This window comes from Callithrix jacchus, chromosome 2 (assembly GCF_049354715.1).
Source record: "Callithrix jacchus isolate 240 chromosome 2, calJac240_pri, whole genome shotgun sequence".
Lineage (NCBI taxonomy): Eukaryota > Metazoa > Chordata > Mammalia > Primates > Cebidae > Callithrix > Callithrix jacchus.
Window position 1 is genome coordinate 31,550,303 of NC_133503.1, and position 18,599 is coordinate 31,568,901.

At 47.8% G+C, this 18,599-nt stretch overlaps 1 protein-coding gene and 1 long non-coding RNA gene across 13 annotated transcripts in view; one reads left to right on the plus strand and one right to left on the minus strand.

Moving 5' to 3' along the window:
• The window catches only part of LOC103789054 (uncharacterized), a 94,509-nt gene extending 82,270 nt beyond the window's left edge, over positions 1 to 12,239 (plus strand). For all 10 annotated transcript variants that reach the window (XR_013530809.1, XR_013530812.1, XR_013530813.1 and 7 more), the window contains 2 exons: positions 5,251 to 10,971; positions 11,926 to 12,239. This is a non-coding gene — a long non-coding RNA (uncharacterized LOC103789054). The remainder of the gene's footprint in view (positions 1 to 5,250; positions 10,972 to 11,925) is intronic.
• The window catches only part of SLIT3 (slit guidance ligand 3), a 641,188-nt gene continuing 624,545 nt past the window's right edge, over positions 1,957 to 18,599 (minus strand). For all 3 annotated transcript variants that reach the window (XM_035292102.3, XM_035292104.3, XM_035292103.3), the window contains exons 33-36: positions 13,368 to 13,522; positions 11,363 to 11,648; positions 9,999 to 10,207; positions 1,957 to 6,815 (exon numbers count right to left, since the gene is read on the minus strand). In XM_035292102.3, the coding sequence (XP_035147993.3) occupies positions 6,580 to 6,815; positions 9,999 to 10,207; positions 11,363 to 11,648; positions 13,368 to 13,522 (886 nt within the window). In that variant the 3' untranslated portion in view covers positions 1,957 to 6,579. The remainder of the gene's footprint in view (positions 6,816 to 9,998; positions 10,208 to 11,362; positions 11,649 to 13,367; positions 13,523 to 18,599) is intronic.

Here is an 18,599-nt window from a genome sequence, read left to right on the forward strand (position 1 = left end):
GAGACCAGCCTGGCCAACATGGTGAAACCCTGTCTCTACTAAAAACACAAAAATTAGCTGGGCAGGGTAGCAGGTACCTGTAATCCCAGCTATTTGGGAAGCTGAGGCAGGAGAATTGCTTGAACCCTGGAGGGAGAGGTTACAGTGAGCCGAGATCTCACCATTGCACTTCAACCTGGGCAACAAGAGTGAAACCCCATCTCAAAAAAAAAAAAAAAAAAAAAAAAAACCAATAACAACAGAAAACAATGATATTCTAAGTATAATAAGAGATCAACAGCATTCCAACCCAGGCACCCTAAAAAGGTCACTATTCGTTGCATATTTAGCATACCAACCTGCTCCTTCCTTGTGAGTAATTCCATCCAGGTATTCAAGAAAGGGTCTGATTTGGCTAAGCCAGGGTTTCTCAATCTTAGCACTGTGGACATCTTGGGCAGGATAATCCTTTGTTGTCAAGGAGTTATCCTGTATATTGTAGGATGTTTAGCAATATCTCTGGTCTCTACCATTAGACGCTAATAGCACCCTGTGCCCCAGTTATACCACCAAAAATATCTGCAGACATTGCCAAATGTCTCCTGGGTGGGGGGTAACACCACTCCCAGTTGAGAACCTCTGCTATAGATTGATAAAACAGGGAATTTGAGATAGAGGGATATACATCTAGGTCTCAAACCTGAGAGGAGGGGCTCCTGGTGTAAACATGAGGGATGGACACTAGGTTTCCTGGCAATAACTCCTCCTAGCAGGAACACCCAGGCTGTCTGACACAGTATGTGTCAGCGCAGAATCTACTCTCTGCCCATTTCAGATAAATGTGCAGTAAAATGCATGAAATTATGTCAAAGGCATGTTTGCTGGAGGCTCAGTGTCCCCAGTCAGTGTAACCTTGTCTTGCTCAGGGAGACCTGGGGGAAGAAGGAGCAATGGACTGGGGGCCACAGAGTCTGGCCCCTTTTCTAGCACCTGATGCATCTGTTGCCTACCAGTGTCTTTCTCTCAGTGGAGTCTCCACAGGGCAGATGGAAAGCCATCTGCCAGGGAAGTGAGGGTGAGTTGCTAGCCAGTGGCAGCCTCCAGATCCTTAGCAATCCTCCTTCTAAAAGTGCAGAGCCCCTTGAGGATGCCCCAGGGCTGAGAGACTGAGGGGCCTGCTTGCCCCTCCCCTCTCTAGCCTCTCTCATGCTGTCTTGCCTAGGCCATCCTCTCTGGCCTCCTAAGTTGCTTAGGCTGCCCGCCTCCCTCGGATGACAACCACACTGGGCAGATATCTAGTGAGTGCTGCAGGGCCACCATTCCTCCTCCTTCTATTTCTTAGTATTTGCCCCACCCCATGTTGCAATTCTTTAGGGAAGCTTTCTTGACCTCACTGTATGAAGCACCCACCCAGCTATTCTGGAATGTCTCCTTTATTAGTAGAAGTAAACTTATCATTATCTGGTGTTATCTTTACTTGTTGATTGACACACAACCCCTCAGTTAAAGTTTAAATTACAGAAGAACAAGGACTTGGTGTTGATCATCTTTGGAGTCCTCAATGCCTAGAACAGTACCTGGCACATAGTAGATGCTCAATAAATACTTGTTGAAAGAACCAATAAAGGAGAAATTTAGTTAGGCATTGGAGTCCTATAAGGAGGAATCTTCCTTCACATACCAATAGAGTGTTCTCTTCCTCTGAACTGGAGTGGCTTCCTCGCCCATGATCCTTGGCACCCAGTCTGTGGCCATACGGACCACACCCTCTGCAGACCCTAAGCTGTGTGTTGAGTCTTCTCTTCCATGGCTCTGGGGAACTCTGGATCCATTTTTTCTCACTTCATGATCCAAGAAACTGATTCTTTCATCTAATTGTACACCAGACTCTCCCCAGACCCCATGAATGAAGTAATCTTTGTTTTAGGGAGTTTGAAAATCAGGGGTAAAAATAAAGCAGACACCATGGAGCAGGGCTGAGTTACGGTAGTCACAAGAGCATCTGATAGTTCCTCTGTGACTCATCCATTTATTTTAAAGACATCCAAATATGACAGTACGTTGACAAGGAATGCATGTTACTTATTCCATACTGGGGAAGTGGCACGATAACATTGTTTTAAAAAACATCTTTAAAAATTTCTAACTCATCTATCGTTGAGTTAGAAAAACAAGCTTTGCCAAACGCCCGATTATGCCTTTACTATTCCTGTTGGCTGGCATGTCTCACCAACTTTTCCCTGGTGTTTCCTTTGGCACTGTTGAGCCCACACCACAAAATGGGAACAAATCCCACCAAACCACACTATGCCCCCAGCTTCCCCATCATCTGAGGTTGCACCAGGAGACTGCTGTGGGGGAGGCAGAGGACACCTTCTGGACCATTAAGAAAGTGTTAGAGAGTCTAACCCAGGCTTCACTCTGCCTGGGCACCCACTCTGGGGTAGCAGGAAGAACTTTGGCCTGGGTAGACACCTGGTGTTAATTACCTGTGTGTCTTTGGTCTGTGATCACTGCATTCTTCCACGTGTTCAACCCTCAGTTTTCCTGCCTACCAGTAATGCCCTATGGCTCCTCCATCTCTGATATCTGGTATCCCGAGTCTGAGAGGGGCAGGTCATTTGCTGCTATGGGCTTCTGCTCTCAGCAAAGGCAGTGGGCAACTGCTTGATCTTAGGGTTCAGTCTGGCCACAGCTTTGTCTCTGGTGAAGGGCCAGGTTAGATCAATCCTGGTCCTGGCCTTTCCTGAAGATTACCCTGGGGCTTTTTTTCTCAGTGCTTGGGAGTTCTCCCTTTTCTTGCCCCTCTTATCAGCTTTTTGAAGCATCAGACTTTAGTTCCTTGCTATGAGACTGAAAAGGCAAAGTCGTCTTGCTAACAAGGGCCTTTTGGCATGTCTATAATAGCAACAACAGCAGTAATAATGACAACAGCATCTTACATTTAAGGTTTTTAGTTTACACTTTACAAAGAGCTTTTAAATACATAGTTTCATTGGCCATCGTACGACCCCTTGGTTGAGTCAAAGAGACCCTCTTTTCCCTTTCCTGAATCCTGCTCAGGGGGAACACAGCTTGAGTGGCCTCTTCTGCCCACGTACACCCCCACACAAACATAGAAACACACCTTTTCAGGAGAGAATTTACAAACTGAACTCTTCCTACCCCATGGAATGTCCTGTTTCTAGAATGTGACTGCTCAAGGAGAAAGAGAGTTTCAATTGTCATTTGTCAGAGGAACTTCATGTTTGGGAGAATTTTTATAATGGTCCTTGCATTTGGCAGTTCCAAACTTGAGGGAGAAGGCTCAAAATTGTGAGGGACAGGACTGGCCCTTTTGCTGTCTTTGTTGATGGGGGCCGGATTCAGGATTGGGCCCGGGGTGATGGGCAGAGGGCGGTCTTGGGTTCCTTGGGTAGGCAGAGGGAAACCTGGCAGCTTGTTGAGTCCTCCCAGGAAGCCAGTGACCCTGTTGGGGCTCTTGAGATGGCAGGCTGAGTAGGCTCCCGGCTGGGTGGGGAGAGGCTAAAAGGGACATTGGTGGTGGGATAAAGCTCAGATCCATCTGCCTGGGGGGAGAGGAGTGATGGGGTGAGGGAGGTTGGAAAGGGTGTTGGGCAGATCCCAGGACCCTCTTCAAGGGCAGAGCTTCTATGCTGCCATACCATTTGTGATCCATGTGGCTGGCACAGAGTAAACCACAGGGAGCTCTCAAATCCATTTTAGGTGACAGCTCTGTCTCCTTTTTCAGGTCTTTATGCTCTTCCTAAAGCAGAGCTTGTCTTGCTCTTCCCTTCCTCGAACAATCTTGCTGGCACCTTGGCCTAGTTTAGTATGCATAGCTCTTTGTGGTCAAAACCCTGCCTTCACACCTACCCCATTTCTCTCTGCTCCTCAGTGTGCTTCCCATGCTCGTGCATCCTAGACATTGACTCTTCCCCAAACAAGCCAGGCCTTGCCGTTTCCTCATTGCTTTTTAATAGGCCATTCCCAGGAAAGTTCAATTCCCTTTCCTAGCTCTGGCAAACTCCTGTTCAGCCTTGAAGACCCATGATTGGAAATTCCCTCTTCTGGACAGCCATTTCCATTGCTTTATATTGCCATTCGAGAGGTCCTTTTGTACTAAGGCAATTATACATTTGTATGACTGTTTTTGTCATAGGCTGTAGGATCCTCAAAGGCAAGACATATCTGTTTCCCACGAGAAGCAGGATGGTTTAGTGGCTGGGTGAGCAAGGTCTGGAGTCAGATAGCCTGGGCTCAGATCTTGGCGCCGCAGTTTATTAGATATCCACTCTTGGGCAAGTTCTTTTAAGACACAAGTTCGCTGTGTCTTAGTCTACTCAACCATAAAATGAATTAATAGTATTTTAACTACATGATTGTTTCAAGAATTAAATGAATATATATATATATATCACAATTAGAGTGGTATTTGATATAGTACTAAATAAATCTGATATAATAATATTTGAAATAGGCTGAGCATAGTGGCTCACACCTGTAATCCCAGCATTTTGGGAGACTGAGGCAGGAAGATTTCTTGAGCCCAGGAGGTTGAGACTGTAGTGAGCTATGATTGAACCACTCTCCTTCAGCCTGGGTGACAGAGCAAGACCCTGTCTCAAATGACAACAAAAAACAAAGCCATCATAAGGCACAGTACCTGGAACATAATGGAGATTTACATACATATTTTTAGATAAATTCTACTACTATCTCCCTCTCTCCCTTCTCTTTAGCCCCCCTCCCCCCGTTCCCGCCCTCCCTAACTTGCTTGCTTCCTTCCTTCCTTCCTTACACCTATCTTCCTTTCTTTTCTTTCTCCCTTCTTTACTCCCTGAGTCTCTGGCCCACCATTGGTCCTCACAGAGCCACTAGGCTCCTCTAGGGACCCTGAGAGCTGAAAGGTCCAATGACTTCCAAACTCTTCTCCATGAAACTTCTATAGTAGAGGCTCCTGGGGAAAGGAGGGATGGATGATGAGAGCCAGGGAGTTGGTGTGAACAGCTGAGCCCTGGAAGATAGGTGGCTAACCTGATGGGATAGAAGGGGGCAAATGGGAAGTGAGGGAGGGACAGACATGGAAAGAAACGGGCAGGGAAGTCCCCTTCAGTAATGGAGGCAGAGGCTAGAGGGGCTGCCCTTGCAGTCCATAGATATATAATCCCTGCCCTCCAGAATCTTTCCAGATACTGAGGAGGGAGGAAGAGGAATGAGAATGAGCAAGGCAGAACAAGAACAGGAAAAACATCTTTCCTTTTCTGGCAGGGCTGCTCTGATGAATTTGAGCCACCTGAATCACCTGTGCTCACCCACTCTGGAGAAAGAATCTCAAGCTTTGGGTCTGGACTTCCGATCCAGCTCCTCCACTTATCTGGTGTGTGGCTTCAGGCAAGTTCCAGAGCCTGTGAGGGCCTAAACTTCCTTCTTAGTGAACGGGGCTCTACTCCCTTATCCTTCCCAGGGAGTCAGGGGTTGCACAGATAAATTAAGGTACAGTTTGGATATGCATTGGAAAGTGTTGCAGACGGGCAAGGTCTCTGTCATCATGATGGTGACCTGGAGGATCAGGTGGCAGAGGCGTCTTACAGCAAGAGCCTCCAAGAACCTTCCAGAATTGGACATCTACTAGTGCTGTGGGCAGGCTTGGCTCCCAGCCTTCTGCATCCCAGAAGGGCTGACTACCTTCTCTCCTGGGATACATTCCAATTAAAAATTACCTGGAAGGAGGAGGGGGCCAGTATGTGGGGCCCGAGGACACGGCATGATACTCTCTTCCCTCGCCTCCTCTAGGAAGACCCCTCTCCTGGGGAGGAGCAGGAAAAATAGCAGCTGTTTAAAAATTTGGTAACAGTCCCAAATAAAAGCTGCAGCGGAGTTCAATAGTCAGTCCTTGATTGGAAGCCAAGGTAAGCCAGGAAGGAGAAGAGGGGTCCCCCAGTGGGTTCAGATACTGCAGGGGAGTCTGGGACAGACAGGGACAGCAAAGTTGCAGTGAGACTGAGAAGGCCAGGGCTTAGCAGCTTTTCCTGGAAGAACTGGGTATCTTGGGCACTGACATCCAGGACTCTGAAAAGCTGGGTACTTTTAGGGGAGGGGGAGAAAAGGGAGTTAAAAAACAAAGATCCTTTCCTTCTCTCTCTTCCTCGTATTCCTTTTTCTGATCTCAGTGAGCAGGTCTTGGTTTACTGCTGACACGTTTCATAAACATGAAACATCTTCCTCCTTCCTCAGACAGGCTATCTTTCTTTATTCTTATCCTTTTGTTTTAAAGCATTTTTATTAGTCTTTTTTTTTCTTAAACTTTTAAACAGCTGTTTATAAAAACACAACAAATACACAACACAAAACTTGGCAAAAATAACTCACTATATGGTACATATACTCAGATGACGTGATATATTTATATAATAAAAGATGAAAATAGTCACTTTCCATAATAAAAATAAGTTCTATTTTTTGTTTATTTTACAATATACTTAATATTCTCTTCTTCTTTAGCTTCCTCTCCAGCTTTGTCTCCTTCACGCTGAATCTCCAGGGGTCCCACATGGCTGTTCCAGCCTCACCAAGCTGGAGTCTGAGAGGTGGCAGGGCTTAGGAACACACGAGGCAGCCGCACTCTAAGTGTCTCTCCACCTCTTCCACGAATGAGGAGCCGTCCGTGCACTGGAAGACGTATTTCCGACGCTTGCTGCGGGTGGGCTGGCAGCACTGGGGCCCGCAGCCCCCGTGACATTCCATGATGGGCACCTTGGAGGCTGTTGCGCATGATGCATAACCTTTCTGGCGGCGGATCACCTCTCGGACTACCTGTCCTAGGCATGGATTCTCTGCAGAGAGCACAAAAGGACAGTGGTGGTCTAGGTGGCCAGCGGGACCACGAGCAGTTCTCAGGTAGGCTGTTCTGAAATACTTGTGCTCTGAAGACAGTGAGAATATTCACTCATCCATCTGCCTCCCCTCCCCTCTGTCCACCTGTCCATTTTACAAACAGATGCCTTTCCTGTCCCAGGCTCTCTGCTAGGCTTACACCTAAGCTCTGAGAATATAATGATAACAAAAGCAGGCTTGGTCCCTTCCTGCAAGAAACTTAAAGTCAAAACTAAAACTAGATGTGGCGAACTGGTAGACTGTGGGATAAATCCTGTCCCCAGGCTAATTTTGATTGCCCTACATATGTCTAAAAATTAATTAAATGCCAACATTCAAAAAGCAGGAGATTTCACCTCCAAGTTTAGATTTCTCTTTTCCTTGAAGACCAGGAGGTCTGGCAAAGCTGAGCCTGCAACACTGCACTGCAGTGATGGCTGAAGCTGAGTGCTTTAGGTGGGGTAGGCAATCCCAGTTTGCCCCAGTCGCCACCACTCCTGGTAGTCTGTCTCCCTTGCCTAGAGTCTAGATACTATTTAAGTGAATATATTTAATGAGAAACTCAGGTGGATGCTACAAAGAAAGGGAAGATGTTCATACAAAAACATACAGTATATGTTCTTGTATGCTATAAGACGTTTGTATGCAAAAGGCATTTGACGTGGCCCAGGGGCCAGGGAGGCTACTCTGGGAAATTTTGCCGGAATTGATATATGAATAGGAAGCAGGTGTTAATGAGGCTTTGGGATGAGCTTTTCCAGAAGGCCTAGAAATAACTGCAGGGCAGGAAAGGGCACTCCTGTATCTGCTTGAACACTCTGGACCCTGACCCAGCTTTTCACTTCCACTTGTCTATGTCCTTACTACATTGGGAGAATGTCTACAGCAGGGTTCTTGAGGAAGGGAGCCATGACCCTTGACAAGTCGAAGTTTCCATGTCTGAAAAATGGTAACACATTTATTTACCTGTCCTTCCAGCAACTCCCATGCTGTTACAAGCACCAGAGGAGACTGTGAAGGAGAAAGGGCTTTATGCATTGTAAAGCTTCAGGGGTTGCTAAAAGTCTTTAAAATTATGAGGTTGTTAAAAGGATTCGAAAGAGGTTAATGACAGTGTGTGCATGAGCATGTGCAACATGGGGCGAGAAGGGGAGTGCAGATGGGGCAATGTGCTGATGACGAGGGTAAAGGGATTAAGCTGCTTATACTGTCCTGATGACTTTCCTGGAAGTCTGAAATTATTTCACAATAAGTTACTTAATAACATTTAAAAAATGAGTTTTGGTTAAGAATATTATTATTTCATGTAGGTATAAAATGTGAAAGAGTCCTCAAGGGATGGGGTGGAAGGCCTGGGATCCTGGTGGCAGGGAGCAAGGCTTCTCAGTGTCCATGCAAGAGAAAGACCCTCAAGGTGAGACAACTATTTTAATGTTCATATATTTTTCCTTTGGTGAGCTCACCTCACAATTATATGATAAAGAGGCCACTAACCAAGATAAGTAATTGGATGATTATGACTAGGTCAGACCAAAGAACTGGCTTCAGCTGACCCAGTGAGGGCAGGAGGGTTGGATGGAGGCTGTGGAGCAACCTCCTCAGCTTGGATACATATGCGAAACATTGCAAAATGCAGGTTCTGACTTGAAAGGGCTGGGGTGGCGCCTGGAAGCCTGCATTTCTGTGACTCCCAAGCGATGTCAATGGTGCCAGTCAACGTCAGGGGGCCACTCTGAATGGCTACGGTTTGCATTAGTTTTGAAGGCATCTCAAGGCCAATAGCTAGAAAAGTGGAGAAAAGAGCCATCCATTCTGCTCATGTGTTCTCCTTGCAGAGGTCCACTGAGGACCATTTTCTACACTTGTTTGTTTCATCTTTAAAAAGTCCATGCTTAAGAATCTGAACTTTTGATCCGTTATTTATTAGGACCTCACTTAACACTGTGCAGAGGTGGTATGAGTCATCTGCACTTTGTTTTTTCCTCAGAGACAGGGTCTCATGCTGTCACCTGGGCTGCAGTGCAGTGGTGCATTCACTGTAGCTTCAAGCTCCTGGGCTCAAGCGATCCTTGTACCTTGGCCTCCCAAAATGCTAGGATTCCAGGCACGACCCACCACTCCTGGCCCTATATGGATGAGGAAGTGAACCAGAGTATGCTGCTCAGGGTCATGCAGAATATTTTTTTTTTGAGACAGTGTCTCACTCTGTCACCCTGTTTGATCTAGGCTGACTGCAACCTCTGACTCCTGGGTTCAGATGATTCTTCTGCCTCAGCCTCTCGAGTAGCTAAGATTACAGGTGACTGCCACCATGCCCAGGCAATTTTTATAATTTTAGTAGATACAGGGTTTCACCATGTTGACCAGGCTGGTCAAGGTCATGCAGATTCTAAATGAGAGCTTGGCCTTCTTCATTGTGACAGAGTTGCTTCCGACTTTACATCTTACATACTCCTCCCAACAACCCTATAAGGAAGCACAGTAGCCAGCCTCCAAGATGGCCCCCAGTGACTACCATCTCCTGGTACTGACACCCTTTACGTGGTCCCCTCCCTCACTGACTGATGTAACCAATGCAATGTGGTGGAAATGATGGCATGAGTGACTTCCAGTTGTAGGTCATGTAAGACATGTGGCTTGCTCTCTCCTGGACTGTTCACTCTGGGATATGCCAGCTGCCCTGGTGCGAGGACCCTCTACAGCCCATGTAGGGACTCATGCAGGGCAGAACAGGGACCTCCTACCAACACCCAGTGCCATGGGAGTGCAGCACATTGGAAGCAGATCCTGCTGCTTCGGGTTAGCCTACAGAGAACTGCAGCCCCGGCTGTGTCAAATGCAACCTCAAGAGATCCCAGCTAGGCTCTTGCTGAATTTCCAACCCACAGGAATAATGTGAGCTAAAAAATGTTTATTGTGGTTTTGAGCTGCTATGGTTTGGAACTAACTCGTTATGCAGCACTAGATAACTGATACAGGAAGGTGTAGTATTGTCCCTGTTTTCAAATTGAGGCTCAGAAAGTGACTGAACCAAGATCATTTAGACTTTAAGTGGCACAGCCAGAACTGGAAGTGAGGTGATCTGGATGTGAAGTCCAACTCTGACCCCTGCTTCCTCCCTCCCACAGGCACCATAGACCCACCTTGTTGGCAGTGCTCCCCGCTAAAGCTGGGCTGGCACAGGCAGTAGGGCTCCCCTCGGTCCGAGATGTGGCACTGCCCATGGTGACACTTGAAGGCTGAGCAGGCGTTGGTGGAGTCATTCTTGTGGTCACACAAGGCCCCTCCATAGCCCTCGGTACACTTGCACATGTATGAGGTCCCGGTTGCCACACATTTTCCATGGTTGCAGCTGGGGGCAGAGGGGAGGATGGGAAGGGAGCGCCAGACCAGGGTTGGTGCTGCTGAGGACTCCCTCTGTCCACCAGCCAGGGACCAGGGAAGCCAGAGCTGCATGCAGTCCAATAGCCTTCTCCATCTCCTACGCTGAGCATCTCTTAACCACCCTGTTCCCCTGGACAACCAGCCAGAAGCCCGAGTGCGTCACCCAGTGTTCACTGTGAGCTGTGGCCACACCAGAGGCTGGCTTGCTGATTTACACACACACCTCATGTAGCCAACTGCTTGGAAGAATCTAGGCATTTGCTATACATTTTAATTGCTTTAGCATCTTAAATAAGAATTTCTACCACCCCACTGCTACCAGCAGGTACCCCTGGCTATGTAACAGGAATTAAGTGCTTTACACCCAGTATTGCTCTAAATTTCCATCACAACTCTGCCTATTGCTCCTATGCAGTACATTTCACCTGTGGAAAAAAATGACAGTAAAGCCTATATTCTGAATCACAATACATCACTCTCCCTATTGAGATGACATGCAGGGCCGGGATCCATATTACAGAGTCACACACACATACACACACACACACACACGTGTGCATGCTCAAGAGCAACATAGGAACCTCAAACCCTTTCCTTATTCCTGATTTCAGATAATTTCCTGACTGATGTGGCAATGTGTTTAGACAATCACATTGCCAGTGTTGGCTCTGGTGTTATTTTTGGCTGATTCCAGTTTCTTAACACTGACAGTACTGGATCTCCTGAGGCCTGGTACGTAGCAGGAACTCAGTAAATCTTTGCTGAATGAGTAGTTGCTTACACTATTAAATATGGTTTGACTGTGTTTGGTTATATGCACCTGGTGCCTTGCACAGGCTGAGTCTGCCCACATGGGTGCCTTTTTCGAATTAGGTTCTAAAGGCCACCTGGTAGAGACAAGTATTTTGGGCAAGGCCCTCTTATGCTGATTCCTGTAAGCAGGACTGGCTGCTCAGAGGTGCAGGCTCAGCCTCTTGAATTCTTAAGCAGTTACACTTCTATAGAACCTATCTGCAGCCTGACTGCGATTGCTCCAGAATCCAGTGGTGTCTATTTCTCAGGTGGGGTGGGGCTGAGCCACACTGGGAGCCCAAGCACATACCCAGGGCTTCGGGACACTGACCTGTGGCTGAGGCAGGGGTCCCGGGCCTCCTGGTCGCAGAGTGGGCCTGTCCAGCCTGGGTGGCACTCGCACACCACGCTGTCCTTCTCCACGGGGCGGCACAGGCCATGCTTGCACACAGTGCAGGACTTGCAGCCTGGTGAGACTCCCAATGATTGCGGCGGGAGGGCCTTGAAATCCTGCAGCTCGTTGTTGATGCGCACCTCGTGGATACAGCCGTGGAAGCCGCCTAGAGGCCTGTCTGTGCCCTGGCGCAAGGCGGAGAGGCCGGTGGAGGTGGGGATGCCTGTGGGAGGGGAGCCAGGACAGTGGCCTGAAGACCTTCCCCTGCCACCCTGCTGTCCTCAGAGTGAGAAAGCACTTTTCACACATTCACAGCTAAATGTTCAGAGCTCTGGGCCTCTGTTGTTCAAAGGAGGTTAACGGGCCAAAACCTTGGACCTTGTCCACATAGGGACATGCATCCTTGGTCCTGCACTGGGACTCCTTAAAAAACGTGAATTTGTTGCTAATAGCAATATTAGAAAATTCCCCATAAAAATTTGTATCTCTGGCTTCCCTAGAAAAAATAAGATGATCTGGTTGCCCTCTGCGCTATGACCCCACTGGCTGAACTGAGGGGTCCGCCCCCATAGACAAGTGCACCAAATAACCTGTCGTCCCCACCAGGCCCCTCAGCCCTCTGATCCAGGCCTCGCAAGAGAACCCAGGGCAGGCGAGCTACAGCTGCGGAGAGAAGATAAGGTTTGGGGGAGCGGCTTGATCAATGAGACTTTGGGGTTCAGTGTTTTTAGACCAGTTTGCTGCCTTCTGTGCTGTGTACCCCTCTTCTCAGGGTCTTCAAAAGGCTGTTAGTAAAGACCTAATTTGCTTTTCAATAAAGCCTGATTTGTGTTTTCTCTCCCCTTCTACACTACTCTCTGCCCACCTTCTACAGTTGAGAGCTTGAGACTGGCCTGGAAGCAGGGCACCCAGTTCTATTCTGGCTGTACCTGGAGCTGGTGGGGTGGGGGCATGGTCCTCCTCCAGGGTGAAGTGGTGTCCTTCTGGGGCTGCCCTCAGCCCAGAGCTTTCCCTGGCCTCCCTGCATCTGAACCACCCATTAACAATGCCCTCTTCTAGGCCTGTGCCAGTATCTGCAGGTGGACTCTGTGGGTGAAGTCTCAGGAATCTTGGGACTGAAGGACTGGTTCTGGTAGCATTTTTTACAGTTAACCCTTTGAGAACTATTGGTGCAGTGGCTGCCTTTCAGGCCCAGATTCTGCCAAACTGATGACTTTTTTTTTTTTTTTAAAAGACAAGGTCTCACTCTGTCACCCAAGTTGGAGGGTAGTGGCACAATCATAGCTCACTACAGTCTCAACCTCCTGGGCTCAAGCGATCCTCCCACCTCACCCTCTCAAGTAGCTAGGACTACAGGTGCTCGCTATGATGCCCAGATAATTTAAATATTTTGTAGAGATGAGGTCTCACTATGTGGCCTAGGCTGCTCTCCAACTCCTGGACTCAAGCAATCCTCCCACCTTGGGCTCCCCAAGTGTTGGGATTACAGGTGTGAGCCACGGCATCTGGCTTACTTCCATTTTTGGCCTTTGATTTTAATCTCAAACTTGTTCTTCTATACATTCATTAATTGAACCTCTCAGGGTTTGAGGAGGTGGCAGAGCAGAGGGAATATGACCTGAAGCTGGCAGACTTTAGCAGAGCCTAGACCCTGCTTCCATCTCCTGCCTCCCGCTGTGTCCCCTCCCCCTCACAACTTGTAGTCTCCAGAAGGAGTCCTGCTCTCTCCCCTTTCCAAGCAATCTTTGTCCAAAATAATCTTTTCCCCATAGCCTGGCTAATGCCTGTTCACCCTTTTAGAGATTAGCTTGGAGCAAGAGGTTGTCCCTTGCTCCAGGAAGCTTTCCCTGATTGGCTTTGGCAGTGGCCTGGGTTTGTACTGGTGCACAGAGGGCTGGTGGGAGGTGGAGGTGCTGGAGGTGGTAGGGAAAGAGGGCATTACCTCCAAGGTAGAGGGGGCTGTTGATGCCCACTGCTGGCTGCTTCTGGAGCTTCCCCAGGCTCTTGGGGGTTCCTTTGTCCACTACCAGGTTCAAGGACTGGTTTAACATCACCAGCTCCACACTGTGAAACTGCCCGTCATTCACTGTCTCCACACTGGCCAGGAGAGAAGGGGAGAAAGCCGGAGAGTTCACTAAGTGGCTTCCATGGCTGGGCCCTGGGCTGTGGACTTGACCTGTACTGCTTACATTTTTACTATTTGAAAATAACATTAAACTTACATAAGTTGCAAAAATAAAAACAGTTACAGAAAATGCTTGTTACCCAGTTTCTCCCACTACTCCAATGTGCTTGGTTGATTTCTCTCTGCATTGTATATATACACACACACGTTTCTGCACCATTTAAAGGTAAGTTGCATACATCACAGCCCTTTATCCTTAGATACCTCAGTGTGCATTTCCTAAGGACAGATATTCTCTTACATAAGCACAGTGCAGTTGTCAACTTTGGCGAATTTAACATGGATACCACACTGTTATCTCGTCTATCATCTGTATTCTAATTCTGCAGTGGACACAATAATGTCCTTTACAGCATTTCTTTCCTTACAGTCCAGGATTTAGTCTAGAGTCAGGTATTGCACTTGGCTTTTTTTCTATTATTTCATAGAGTTATTTGCATTCTTTTCTATTATTTCATAGAGTTATTTGCATTCTTTTCTATTATTTCATAGAGTTAAGCAAACTCCATTCCCAGATCCCCTTCTCAATTCCTGCTCTGTTTGCATGCTGCCTGGACCCCTATTTACTCAACACACTTGTTTCAACTGCCCAATTTCCCCCTTAAATATCAATAAGGATAAAAGTTAGCATTGTTCTAAAAAATAATGTTTTGATATCACTTTTTTTTTAAGACAGGGTTTCACCATGTTGGTCAGGCGGGTCTTGATCTCCTGACCTCAGGTGATCCGCCTGCCTCAAAAGTGCTTGGATCACAGGTGTGAGCCACCGTGCCCGGCCTTGATATAATTTTCATATTTTTTTTCTAGTATATGTAAAACAAACTCTTGGTTGGGCATGGTGGCTCACATCAGTAATCCCAGCAATTTGGAAGGCCGAGGCAGGCGAATCATGAGGTCAAGAGATCGAGACCATCCTGGCCAACATGGTAAAACCTCGTCTCTACTAAAAATACAAAAATTAGCTGGGCAGCTGGGCATGGTGGCACGCACCTGTAATCCCAGCTACTCAGGAGGCTGAGGCAGGTGAATGGCTTGATTCCAGGAGATGGAGGTTGCAGTGAGACGATATTGCACCACTGCACTCCAGCCTGGCAATAGAGCAAGACCATCTCAAAAACAAAAACAAAACAAAAAACATCTTTCACAGTTAAAATTTCAATATTTTGCTGTTGTCCCCCCTAAGGTCACCTCATGTACCACCTTGCATGCCACATTTGGGGAAATAATGCCTTATAATACTCATGCTATGTTAAGTTTGGTATCTCTGCTATAGAAATGAGGAAATGATAGCTCAGGGAGGCTAAGGAATTTACCTAAGGCACCACAGTTGATAAGTGATAGAGCAAGAATTTGAACCAAGGCCCAGGTCAAATGTCCCTAATCTGAAAAACTCCAAGATCCCACACTTTTTGAGTGCCCACATGATACTTGAAGGAAATGCTCATTGGAGGATTTTGGAGTCTCACTCTGTCGCCCAGGCTGGAGTGCAATGGCATGATCTTGGCTCACTGCAATCTCTACCTCCTGGGTTCAAGTGATTCTCCTGCTTTAGTTTCCCAAGTAGCTGGGATTACAGGCTCATGCTACCTTGCACAGCTAATTTTGTATTTCAAGTAGAGATGGGGTTTTTACCATGTTGGCTAGGCTGGTCTTGAACTCCACACCTGAAGTGATCCACCTCCCAAAGTTCTGGGATTACCAGTGTGAGTCACTGTGCCCGGCTAGTTATGGGATATTCAGTCTGCACATCCTCTTTCCCCATGTTGCTTCTAACAGGGCCAGCAGACACTCAGTGAGGGCCCAGATGAGCCAGACATGGTGCTAAGTGGTTCACTTATTGGAACCTTACAACAATTCTGTGAAGTGGATGCCAGATACCCTTTTTCACAGATGAAGACACCAAGGCCCAGAGAGGGTAAGTGATTTATCTGAGGTTACCCAGCTAGTTCAGGCAAGAGACAGAATTTGTAGGCAACAATTTGACTTCCAAGTTCTGCTCTTTCCAGCGCTTCACCCTCCGCAGGGGCTGAGAGGGAACAGTGGTGGGAGATGATGGGAGTTGGGGAATGTAACACCTCTTCCTTCCCTGAAGCTCCCTGAGGAGTAGGCTGAGCTCAACCTTATCTGTTCAGATGTCTGGGATACATATGGAGGCTCCCTGTCTCCTTGAATTCTCCCTAGCAAATCCCTGTTGGCTCCAACAAAAGGATCCCAGCAGGGGTGGCACTGATTAGGCAGGCAGGTACAGTTTCAGTGACTAACTCGGATTTAGAAATTTCAGCAGCCGAAAAGGCAAGAGAAATGCTTGGGAGAAGACAGGCTAACTGGGGTGTAGTGAAGAAAACAGAGTCCATTCTAGCCCCTTGCTGCTGGATGGAACCATAACCAATCATAGGAACAGAACATCCTGGTCTCAGTTTCCTCATCTGTAAAAGGGGGAGAATAATCTCACAGAACTATCATGAAGTTCAAATAAGAGAGGGTAAGTGAGAGTGCTTTGTAACCAGGCATGGTGTCATGTGCCTGTAGTGCTAGCTACTTGACAAACTGGGAGGTTGAGGCAGGAAGACCACTTGAGCCCAGGTGTTTGAGTTCAGCCTGGGAAACATAACAAGATCCCTATTTCTTAAAAAAAAGAAAAAAAAGGTGCTTTGTCAATTGCTGGGAAAATGTAAGCAGTTATTTTAGTATTATTTAGAATACTAACAAGTACCATTGTCTGCAAAGCTAGTGATCCTTGCTCTAGTGCTGATCCCTGGGAGAAAGTGATGGCAGAGGACATGCAGGAGTCCAGGACTCACTCAAATCCATTGGGAAATCTCTCCTCCCATTCATTCATCCAACTGTCCATCCATCCATTCACCCATCCACCCTCCTCTCCATCCATCCACCTATCTATCTCTCCAGCTACCCACCTACTTATCTACCCTCTTCCTCCATCCATCCCATCCATCCATCCATTCTTCATCCATTCTTCAACCATCTTTCATCCATCCTTCACCCACCGTCTGCTGTGGGCCACCTTGTCCCGGGTGCTGTGGATCAGTGACATACAGGGCACATAGGGTAACTGCACTCACAAAGCTTCCATTCCACTTTCCTTAGCCTTTCCTCTAAATCAATTGACAACTAAACAATGTAAGGTCTGGCCAAGAGAGGGTAGTGGGAGGTGGAGTGGTGGGTAAAAGAGGCCACTGAGGAATCTGCTTTTGTGATGGGCAGCCAAGAAGCCCTATGAAGCTAGAGCTATTTCTATTTCAGAAGCCTCCAGCTGCTCCAAGTTGCAAGCTGAGAGCAAGGCAGAGGCCTATGACAGATGGGCTGGTAAAAGCAGGAGGGGTAGGGAGTGCCCCATGCAGAGACCGTAAACTTGTGACCTTGGGCCCTCACACAGTTTTCTAACCACAAATGCAAAAATATGCAGGTATATCCCAAAGTGTCCTATCAATGGATGCTGTTTGGATGCAAATGAGCTCACCACCCTGGAGGTGTGTCAACAGATGCTGGGCAGCCACCTGTCAGAAAGGGAGCTGTCAAGAGGCTGCAGCTCAGGCATTCTCTTCCAACATTAAGATTCAGGGAGCCAGGGCAGCTGTTTTCCCATTATAGACACACACAGATACAGCGAACACATGCCACCTGCTCCTGCCTAGCAGCTGGCTCCAGGCCCAATTCCTTCTCTACTTCTTGCCATCCCAGGCCCTGGTGTACAGCCTCTGGGGGTACCCAGCTTGGAGACAGTGGTCTGGCAGGAGCCACAGATCAGAGGACTCTGTGGTCACTGACTCCTGCCCTAGACAAAGTGCTGGGTTCTGCAGTGCCCCAGCACTACTCTTCCTGGAGGACCTCATCTGAAGCCCACATGGGAGAGTCCTAGGTAGGCTCCAGGTATAACCTTCAGCCAGGTCATGCTTTGTGGAGAGAGATCTGGGATCACCCTAGGTGAGGGACCCTGGGCAAGTCATATCACTTCTGTAAGCCTGTTTCTGCTTCTATTCAATGAGTTTTACACTCATTGTACAACACTGTTGTTTTTAATAAGAGATGGGGTCTTGCTCTGTTGCCCAGGATGGAGCGCAATGGTGCAATCATCAGTCACTGCAGACTTGAACTGCTGGGCTCAAGCAATCCTCCCTCCTCAGCCTCCCAAAGTGCTGGGGTTACAAGTGTGAGCCACTGTGCCTGGCCTACACATTTTTTTTGTTTGTTTGAGACGGAGTCTTGCTCTGTCACTCAGGCTGGAGTACAGTGGTGTGATCTCAACTCACTGCAAACTCCACCTCCCTGGTTCAAGCAATTCTCCTGCCTCAGTCTCCTGAGTAGCTGGGATTACAGGTACCCACCACTACGCCTGGCTAATTTTTGTATTTTTAGTATAGACAGGGTTTCATCATGTTGGCCAGGCAGGTCTTGAACTCCTGACCTCAAGTGATCTGCCCGCCTCGGCCTCCCAAAGTGCTGGGATTTTAGGCATGAGCCACCATGCTCAGACCTACACTGGGTGTTAATGGGCAATATGTGGCCCCTGAGACCTGGCAAGTACTCAGTGAAAGGTGGAAGTGATGATTCCTTGACTTTACCCTGGGCTTGGAAGAGCTGGGCGTGGCAGCAACTGGGGTAGGGGAGTAGGTTAGTGGGCCCTGGAAGAGCCTGCCTGCTGATTTTACAAACTTACAGCCGCCCAGGGCTTTGAATCTCTGTATACTCCCACTGGTTCATTCCCATCTCTGAGGAGGGGACTGTTGGGAGTCTCATTTTAGGGAAGGAAGCTAAGTAACCTGATAGAGGCCACACTGCTAAGAAGTGCTGGAACTGAAGTTCAAAGTCAGGATTGCTTCCAAATCCAAACCTCCCATGGCATTAACTATGCCAGTGGGTTAACAGGTTGTCTCTTCCTGGCACCTTTTAACCAGGGTGTCCTGGATATAATGGCTAAAGCCAGTGTTTTTCAAACTGTGGGTCTCTGGAGGTTTGGGGTAGGGAATGCTA